Below are 11,161 nucleotides of genomic sequence, written 5' to 3' on the forward strand. Positions count from 1 at the left end.
CTTTTTTCGGAAAGTAGAAACTAATTGCAAAAGAGAAATTAGTTAAAAAGTAATAAATGAGATTCGCGAAAGTATCAAACTCAATTATAGCTGAAAGAGATTAACTCATGAATTTATAAGATTCATCTGACTACAATATTCAGTATTGAAATTCCTGTCCCAAGTTGATAATATTCTACAAACAACGCGTGTATAATACAATACCAAACCAACACAAATCTTTGAAATATATTTTTTGCTGAAATTTATTTATCTTTCTATAATTTTTGTATGAAAAAAGAACAATGATTTTTGAGCCCACAAATCTCAATCACATTTTAAACGCAGTTATGTTAATTTTGATTTTTTTTTAAGTCAACTTTGGTTAAGTCTTTTTGGTTAAGCGTAGTTCTTTCAAATCTGAGGGGATTGTTCTTATCAGATTTTATTAGTTCATTTCTGCCTGTGATGTTGTGATCATATAGTTTAGTTTGGTCTGGGACTTCAACCTAGACAAATATGAAAGCGGAAACATTTCCTGTGAGCATTGACAATCTCTGGGGCCATACTTTCGCCAGATATGCGTAGTGCCCTGGCAATGTGGATCCAGTTGGACTTATGTCTCTCTCGTTGTCTTCTCGATGCTCTCACTTCTGTGAAGGAGATTACAGTAGCAATGAGGATTGTTTAAACCAGCTATTTATTCTATTGTTGTAAAATTACCAAAGTCGAGAACTCGGATTGCAATTTGGTCGAAAAAATGGAAGAAAAGACTACAATGATTGGAATTTTAATGGACAGATCGGATCAAGGACAATAAATGCCTGAAAATATTTTTCAAAATTTCAAAAATTCTCAACATTGCTTGCATTTTTGATCAGTTCTCCACTCGATTTAAGCAAATATTTACCAACCTCTTTAATGTTATTTTTTATTCGAAATTTAAATATTTAATTTTATTATTTTGTCATACAAGACCGCTCAATGGGAAAAAAATTAATTGAGTGAAACGGAAACAGAGCCCAAAAAGGGCCTGCGGGAGAATTATAGTCAACTTTAAATCCAACCGATTCCTTTTGTGTTCGAGTCCGTTGAGTCTAACTTGAAAACGAGAAGTTTGGAATCAACCGGGCAAGTTATCTTATCTAGAAAGACACATAGCTAAAAACAAATAGACTTTTAGTTGTGCAGCAAACTCATAGGTTTGCTCAGTACCAAACTGACATTGAAGCTTTACTCATTTATTACTTTAGAAATTTCGAAATTTCAGAAGCATTTAAAAAAAGATGGAAACCGAAAAAATTTTATGACACAACCAACAAAGATATTAACGTTGAAGTTTATCGTTTACTGAATGCTGAGTATCGATAGGATCATCAGAAATATATCAAAGAGCTATACTTGAAGTTAAATTAATTATAACTTTACTGTCAATCTTAATTTTTTTTGTGAAAGTTCGCCATCGTTTATATATACATAAGAATATATATATATATATATATATATATATATATATATATATATATATATATATATCAAATCTGTGTGTTGTGCGTAAATTCTTGGCAAAACAAGCCCAAATTGAATAACTTGCGTGTTTCACACAAATAGATTTTTTGCAAGCGTTATATAGCCTTTAAAGTTCACCTGTCTGAGAAAGACCTTGGCAAATTTTTACCTGGAAATTTAAGGGAAAACAGTCAATTCCCTCGCATTGTTTTAGCAGAGTTGGATGCAATCACTTTTGAGCTCTTGGGTTCTGAAACTGGACATTTTTGAAGGTCAGCGCTCTGAACCTACATTTTCCCATAAACAGTCTGGCAATTGCAAAACACTTTGGACAAAACTTGACCATCATTGTTTCCCGATTGTTTTTCTGAGGAAAGAAGGCAATAAATTGCATTACGCCAACAGCGAATTTCTAATCTTAAATATAAAAGACAAAAGTTCTTACTTCTTATAAAACTCGAAACACATTTATACACGTAAACAGGTAATCTAACTAAGTTACTATAGTCGTAGGCACTGCCTTTAATCTTAAAACAACCAAATACATTAAAACACAAATTCAAGGAGAAAATGCATATAGTTTTTGTTACTTTGTTTGTTGTTTTAACTGACAAGTACTGACATATCTCAAGGAAATCGCTCAATATCAATTTGATAACGTTGTTTTAATCATATTTAAAACTCAAAATATCAAAATTTCAGTGACAATTTTGAAGAATTGATGAAATTAGAAAAGAAAGAAGCTTCTTATCCTTGTAAAGCCATAAAAGCCAAATTACTTTGCTCACCGGAAGCCAACACATTAAAAAAAAACAGACTGATACAGGCACAACCTGATTTTGTTCGATAAAAGACGGGGAAAAAATTCTATTATAAATGCTCTTTCTTTCAAAATACCACCTTATACTACCATGGTTGAAACGTTCCAAAAAACAAAGAATCCTGGGGAAGAATTGGGTTTGATTAAGTTCAAATAGGAGAAACTTAAGCCGATTAAAAAAGTGTGTATATAAACGCGTAGAGACAAAATGCTAGAAATGGAACTAATATTCAATGCTCCTTCTAAGAACTGCTATTTTTGGAATTAAGAAGTTCCATCAACAAAAATTTAATTAAATACATCCACAAAAAGTTAGAGTTTAGGTTCATCAACTCACGAAAGTTGAGCTTCTTGGCAAGTTTGTACCTGGAACTTTAATGGAAAATATTCAAATGACATGCGTTTTTAGCAGAACTGGTTGCATCCGCTTTAAACCTTTTGAGCTCTCAATTTGGTCATTTCTGAGAGTCTCAATTGGATATTGGTTTTCTTAACCTATAGTTTCTAAACAGAGACAGGTTATTTCAAAACACTCATATCAAAAACTTGGCTATCCTTTTTGCCTGATAGTTATATTGCAGAATGATGATCCTAAGTTCCATTGCGCCTTCATTGATTTTCTAATCTCAGATATAAAACAAAAACTCCTTTTCTTAACTATGTTCAAAACATAATTCTACTCGTTAATTTCAAATGTAATTATGTTAGTATATTCATCTGTACTAACTACCCTTCATCAGAAAACTACTAATTGCCTTAAAAACGAAATTTAATTTAATTAAATAATGTATACAATGTTTATTAGTTTCTTTGTTATGTTAACTAAAAAAATAACGATCAAAAGCTGTCATGTCTCAAATACTTAGTTCAATTTTTTCGTTAACACTCAATAATTCTCCAAAATTTGTACAAAAAAAATCAAATCATTTCTGAAAAATACTAGCAACCGTTTATTTGGTCGTCTCAACTGGTTCATTCATTGTCCTGAGTGAGAGCGACAAAAAACGCTTGAAAAATTTTGTTTTCACAGATTTTCTGCATTGTTTGATGTCTTTGCTTTGGTCTTAGTAGTAGATGATACAAACAAGCTGGAGAACAGCGCTACCTTCAGATAGTTAATCACGAAAGTTAACCACTAGCTAAAAAAACTGCCTAAACGTGTGAAGTGCATTGGGACAATTCCCAACTTTAACATTCATCGTGCTTAAAGTCCTCCAAATTTGATGTTTATTTTGCAAGATCTGGTAAGAATCTTGCAAGTTATTGCAAAATATTCGTAGGGATACAAAAGAATGCTAGACGTTTCCCGTCCTGGGGCGTTCAAAAGCAGGTTCCTATCATGAGTAGGCACTATCATTGGTCTTGAGAGATGGAAACTATCCTCTTGTAATGTTGGCAACTGGTAGCTCCCACGCCTGTAAAGCCCCATTTGATAAACCACGCTTCCTCAAAACTGACCTCACAGATTGGTAGTTTGAAAACGTTTCTTCGCCTCCTTGTTCGCCCACAGACTGGTCATAAACAGGGGGAGGCTTGTCGGGAATTTGAGTCAAATTGGACGAAAACCGAACACGACCTCGGCTTTGTTCAGCCATAGCAGCGACACGAAGAATTTAATTGATAAGTTATTCACGCTTCATTTTGTTTCTCAAAACTGTTAAGAGAAAAACTCGAAAACTGAAAATAGAATTGTTAACGCAAAGTTGTTAGCAATGAAGGCCGGTCATTTTGAATTTTGGTCTGCATAAAACTAATTAAAAAATTATCTGGATTGGTTTTCTCAGTTTGAAAAACTCTCTATTCGTTTTAATTAGCGGATAAAAATTAATAGCGTTGTAAAAATAGTTATACCAGCGAAAAAATGAAATCATGCGAAGATAATTTGTTTGTTTAAGCCATTTACTGTTGTTGGATTTTATGAAGGTTCGTTTATTATTAGCCTATTTTAGCTTTAAAATTTCACATAACCGTTTTGTGTTCTCGTAATATCTTACTGGTTGTGTTGTAAAGTGTGAAATATGCCGGCACGAAGTAGTGGTTGCACTGTTTATTAATTTTGAAAGGTATCTTTAATGTTACTGTGAAAAAGACAGTTTCATACTTCGTTTCTGAACAAAAAATTGAAATCAAATTCAGCAATTGACATTGCCCAGGTTGATTGGCCTTACCCATTAGCCAGACTGAAGTGACCTCTGATCATACTCAAGTCGAATGCACACGGTGTTTTTCCAGACCAGAACCAGAGGGTCAGGGAATTGTTTTGAGCGCACAAATGACTGGACAATTGCCTGATTTTGGCCTGATCAGAGCTTCTTTCAATCTGGGATGATCTGATCAGAGGCTAACTGAAGCACATATTAATCTGATCAGAATAATTTTGATCGCAACTGCGTCTGATCAGAAATAAGTCAGCACATAAGCCTGTTCAAGAGTGACTTTTGAGCGCAGGATAGCCTGATCTCAAGTATCTCCGAGCTCATAAATGTCTGAACCTTGATCTTGAAAATATACGCGACTCAAGGTATAACGATTAAAAAAACGGTTTCATCAGTCGATACTTCAATCTATGGATAATCTCATCAGGGGCCATTTCAAGAGCAAAAAATCTAGACAATGGCTTAGAACTAGTGTGGGCAAGAACTTGATTTTGGTCAAATCAGTCGTCACTTCTGCCTGAAAGCGTCTGATCAGAGACAGTGTCAAGCGACGTTCGAGCGCACACAAATATTCCAGCGGACATTAGTCTGATCAGAGGTTATTTCGGTCTGAGACTGACTAATCAGAGATTAATTTGGTCTGGAAGGGTCTAATCAGAGCTCACTTCGGTATGACACCTCAATCTTGAATTAGAGAGACTGGGTTCAATTCTTCCAGGAAAGTGCAGAGTGTCTTCAAGTAATTTTTCCTTTCAAGTTGATATATTTGACGTGCGGATTTGTATGGCAATCTTTTTTAACATTAATGGCAACATATATTGATACGCAATTCAATTTTGAATAGTTTATATCCCATTTTCAGATTTTCATTGGCATAATTAATTACATCCGTGATCCTCTTGATTTCCTCAATACAGCTCTATAAAATTGTACGGGGATTTCGAGTTCTTTCGGAGTAGGCCTGTTGGAACCAGTTTCTACTTTTGTTCCAAAAAATTTGTTAATGAAATTTTTTTTCTGTCCTTTTAGTTGGTTTCATTAATAGTTGCCGTTTAAAACTTTTTTTAGTCTACGAGGTTTTTAGTTGCTCACAGGACTCATTTAAACTTTGATGAACCAGCTTTTACTGACACTAGTAGTATAATAAATGCCTAATGACTGTAGGGGGTTCTTAACCCCCCTACAAGAATTCAAGTCGACCAAACTCCTGATTTCTTTCGAAATGAAACTCTATTAAGGTTTCAGTAGTCTCGTGTAGACTCTTGGTGATATACTGACTGCTGAAACTTGAAAAAACTTTCAATTCGAAAGAAATCAGGATTTTGGTCGACTTGAATTCTTTTAGGGAGGGGGCCCCTGAACATCTCTACAATCACTTGGCAACTTACGCTTGTTGAAATTGTTACTGAAGAAAGAAAAACCACTTCTGAGCTAGTTAGAATCCCCGACTATATCACTTTAGTGGTAATAGGAAAAATTTCGAATTACATATCCTAAAGGCCCCAAACTTGGAAAAATTTTCAAAAATTGATTTTTTGTTGACTTCACTTTTTTTCACCTATGCAGTATAGGGTTTGAAACATACAAAAATTTCAAATTTTTGAGAAAAGAGTTCCAAAATTTGAGAAGAGAGTCCTAAAATGGTATGAAATGGATTTTGCACTAAGAAAGAGCACGCAAAAGTGATTTTTTGTTGACATCATTTTTTTACCTAAGCAGTATGGTGGTCGAAATATAAAAGTTTCGAATTTTTGACGAAAAAATTTCAAGTTTTTTTGATTTCCTAAAATGGTCTGAAATGGATTTTGCGCAAAAAAGGAGCACTCAAAATTAATTTTTTATGAACTTCATTTGTTCACCCAAGTAGGACAGGAAAAACTCAGGGTCTGCAAACGTCTGAAATGAGGCAAAGAACAATCAGAAGCAGTTTTTGTTGACAAGATTTTTGCAAAATGAGCAGCATGATGTGGAAAACATGTCTTTAGTTTTTATATACAATTATATCTATGTTTGTTTCTATCTAAACAATTATGCTAGTTTACTTGCATGTGTTGAAAAAGAAACTTATTTATGTATAATTGAACAATTGAATAAAATGAAAGATCGATATTTTAATCAATAAAATTATGTGTAGTCATGTAAGAAATCTTAAAAGCATGTATATTTGTATATAACTAAATATAGTGGTGCTTAAACTTAGACAATTGATTGTATGAATTTTTAAGCATAATGTATGTATGTGTGTAGTGATCGTTAATTTTTATTTTCTGCACATTTTTGGTTGTCTGTGTGTATGTTTTTCTATATGTGCACGATAGAATGTATGTATATATGTCTGAATGTGTTTATGTATTTATGTATTTAGAGTATGCATGCAAGTCTTACGAGAAAGAGAGAGAGAGAGAATTCTATTAAGGGCAATTTAATTGCTTAGAAGAATGTTGTTATAAATCTTCATGATCCAATAATTTTATATCTTACAAACAGATTTTGACCTTCAGCGTTGATAAACTCTGTCGTTAAAACGCTGACAAGCAAAATGTCACAACGGGAGAAGAAAGCGATTTTTTGATAATCTGAGCATTCCATTTCGAAAACAGAAATTTCTACAACTATCCAGCTACCATATCAAAAACTATCAAGAAGATTTAAAGGAGAAATTACATTCCAGTTTTAATCTTTCATCCTTGACAAGAAAAATGAAAAAAGTGACAACCGGAGACAAAAACAAGTTTTTGCTGTTCAGAGCAAGGTTTTTGAAAACTGATTTCTCTACACCTAATCAGCTACCCGTTTACCAATGAGCTAAATTACTTACAGGAAAAATGTATTTGAGATAAATTGTTGAGCGATAAACATAAAAAATAGCTACGTAAAAAGAATAAACTCTGTAAAAAACCAAAAAAATTGTTAGGAAAATTATGATATGCAGGAGCAGCTGAAATTTTTTATTGAAAAAATAGAACGATAGGAATTCGTCAAGAGCCGGAATCAGACCAAAATTGTTATGATGTACAAGAAGAGTAGTTTCGACTGGAACTGTAAAAAGCGCTAAAATGTTAAAGCTAATTAGCCACTTGATCAAATAATTAAGAGCGAACACAAACTCGGTATCTGCGGTGGGTTTGTAGAAACAGCTTCATTGGTGTATTTGAATTGTTTTTGTTGTCTAAGACTTCAGTAAATGGTTCCCAAAAATTCAACAATGTAACACTGGCAGTAAGTTACCAGAGCACCTCAAGCCACCGAAAAAGAGTTAAAAATAGTTCCTTTCTTGAATCAGCGTTACTGTGCATTCAGTAAACCTGTGTTAATATTTTGGATAACTTAATGTTCTGTCGATAATTTAGATTAACATTACTGTAACGATATTGGATAGAGCATTGGAACGAGGTACATCCAATGTATTTCAAACTAAAATCAGATTTTTTTAGCATATATTTGGGCTCAGAAGTCTGGCGAACAATTCGCAATTGAACACAACACTAATGCTACATACTACTGCTACTGCCCACTACTACTACCTACAGCTGCTATCTAAAATTATTACCTGCTAATACTGCTACCTACAAGTTCTACCTAAAAAAACTAATAGATACTACTACTAACTGCAACAACTACTTATTGTTTCTAAGTTGCACTAGTACCTAAAACTACAAACTCCTTTTAAATCTTTCAAATACTACTTTTTGTTTACTAACTACAACTTGTTGTTTTTGTTTTTCTAAATGACGAAAACAACTCTTACCTCTAGAGATTGGTGGAACATAAACAACAGAAGCTTTTATCTACCTCAAGGTAACGTGTCCTGACAGACGCAGACCGATAGACTTTACCCGCCAATATTTTCAACAAATCATTAAGGGTTTGAAAGTTTTCCAGAGATGCAAAAAATGCTAAAGCTTTGTTGCATACATTAACTCGGCAATTTTCAGCTCATTTTTAATTTCTTAAAAACAATTTTAAAAAAATCCATAGTATGATATATCAGGTGGTACTTAATTAATTAAGTCAACAATGTAGGGTTTACTGTTTAGCGAACCGCTCTAATTTTTAGAGCTTCAAATAAATTTAATAGAAGTAGAATGTTCTGTTTTGAAGTGCAATTTTTTTTGGTACTTTTGTTACTTATATTGTAGCTGTCATAAAGCTTCAACTCTTTGTCCAAAAGTTGAGTTTTTTTTTGTTTCTTCACTGCATGACGTCTGAATACATTTGCAATTAATTGAAAGATATGAGAAAACAAACTTTTTTATTAGAAGGACTATATCATAACCTTTAAGTTCTTCTCTATAGCGCTGCGCTGTGTCTGTTTATAGTATCAGCTATATAGAAGTATGTTTGCTTCCAAAAAAGTCTATAGTGTATACCTAAAATGAATCAAATACTGTTCAACGTACTTAAGGTATTCAAACAACTGAGGTTTTGCTTTTTTAGTTGTTTTCCTATGTTCATTCAAAGTCACTTGTTTCTTCCGTTGTCAGGTATTACACAAACTTTTTCGGATCTTTTTTTGTTTCAATTTCTTTGTATAAGCTGAAAACTGCTGGGCAGATTGATACAAGGACAATGTAGTGTTTGATTTTCATAAGGAACCTTAGCTTTGGCTAATGATGTGTTACGAGCTATGAAAGAGCACCCAAAAATCATTTTTTGTTGACTTAACTTTTTTCACCTATGCAGTTTAGGGGTTGAAACATACAAAAAATTTTTTTAACTATTTGTGAAAAAAATTCCAAAATTTTTTGGAGTCCTAAAATGGTACGAAAAGGATTTTGCGCTATGAAAGAGCACTCAAAAGTAAGTTTTTGTTGACTTCATTTTTTCACCTAGGCAATATGGTGGTCGGAACATATAAAAGTTTCGAAATTTTGACGAAAACAATTTAAGTTTTTTTGAATTCATAAAATGATCTGAAATGGATTTTGCGCAAAAAAAGAGCATTCAAAATTAATTTTTTATGAACTTCATTTGTTCAACGATCTGAAACTCAGCATCTGAATTGAGGCAAAGAACAATCAGAAGCAGTTTTTGTTGACAATACTTTTGCAAAATGTGCGGCATGATGTGGAAAACATGTCTTTATTTTTTATATACAATTATATCTATGTATGTTTCTATCTAAACAATTTTGTTAGTTTACTTGCATGTGTTCAAAAAGGAACTTTTTTATGTATAATTGAACAATTGAATAAAATGAAAGAACAATATTTTAATGTATAAAATTATGTGTAGTCATGTAAGAAATCTTAGAAGCATGTATGTTTGTATATAACTAAATTTAGTGGTGCTTAAACTTAGTCAAATGATTGTATGAAATTTAAAGTTTAATGTATGTATTTGTGTGATGATCGTTAATTTGTATAAATCTGGACATTTTTGGTTGTCTGTGTGTATGTTTTTTTATATGTACACGATAGAATGTATGTATATATGTCTGAATGTGTTTATGTATTTATGTATTTAGAGTATGCATGCAAGTCTGACGAGAAAGAGAGTGAGAGATATCTGTTAAAGGGCAATTTAATTGCTTAGAAGAATGTTGTTATTTATCTCCATGATCCAAAAATGTTATATCTTACAAATAGATTTTGACCTTCAGCGTTGATAAACTCTGTCCCTTAAACACTGACAAGCGAAATGTCGCAACCGGAGAAGAAAACGGATTTTTGATAATCTGAGCATTCGTTTTTGAAAACAGAATTTTCTACACCTATCCATTTACCATATTCTAAACTATCAAGAATATTTGCAGGAAACAATTACACTCATGCTCTTGTCTTTTAATCCTTGACAAGACAATTGGAAATAAAATTGTGGCAATCGGAGACAAAACAAGTTTTTGGTGTTTTGAGCATGTTTTTTGAAAACTGATTTCTCTACACCTAATCATTCTACACGTTTAGCCATGAGCAAAATTATTTATAAGAAAAATGTATTTGAGATAAATTGTTGAGAGATAAACAAAAAAATGAGCTAAGCAAAAAAAAAATTTCTGTAAGAAACCAAAAGGATTGGTAGGAAAATTATGATATGCAGGACCAGCTAACATTTTTAATTTGAAAAAAGTTGATTGATATGAAGTCATCGACATCCGGGATCAAATTAAAATGTAATGATGTACAAGAAGAGTACTTTCGACTGGAACCGTAAAAAGCGCTAAATTGTCAAAGCTAATTAGCCACTTGATCAAATAATTAAGAACAAACAGAACCTCTGTATCTGCGGTGGTTTGCTAGAAACAGCTTCATTGTTATATAGTACTTGTTATATTGTTTTATTGACTTGTTTTTTGTATAGGAATTCAGTAAATGGTTCCAATAAATTCAACTATGGAACACTAGCAGTAAGTTATTAGAGCATTTCAAGCCACCGCAAAATCAAAAGAGTTCGTTAGAGTCCTTTCTTGAATCAGAATTACTGTGCCTTCAGTAACTCTGTGTTACAATTTTAGATTACCTAACATCACTCTAACGATATTTGATAGAGCATCGGAAAGAGGTACATCCAAAGGAATTTGCAATTAAACAGAAATTTCTTTTAACACAAATTTGGGCAATAAAGTCTCGCAAAAAAACTGAAATTGAACACAACACTATACTACTACATACTACTAACTACTACATACTACATACTGCTACATACTACTGCTAATGCCTAATTTTACTAAAACAATTCTTATCTCTAGAGATTCGTT

General features: G+C 32.7%; 1 protein-coding gene across 1 annotated transcript in view; it reads right to left on the reverse strand.

Moving 5' to 3' along the window:
• Positions 1–3,903, reverse strand: part of LOC142343090 (uncharacterized) — a 58,834-nt gene extending 54,931 nt beyond the window's left edge. Inside the window, exon 1 of the mRNA XM_075394777.1 lies at positions 3,767–3,903. Within this exon, the coding sequence (XP_075250892.1) occupies positions 3,767–3,903 (137 nt within the window). The remainder of the gene's footprint in view (positions 1–3,766) is intronic.
• Between the last annotated feature and the right edge of the window lie 7,258 nt (positions 3,904–11,161).

Source organism: Convolutriloba macropyga, chromosome 7 (genome assembly GCF_964194025.1).
Source record: "Convolutriloba macropyga chromosome 7, txConMacr16.3, whole genome shotgun sequence".
NCBI classification, from domain to species: domain Eukaryota; kingdom Metazoa; phylum Xenacoelomorpha; order Acoela; family Convolutidae; genus Convolutriloba; species Convolutriloba macropyga.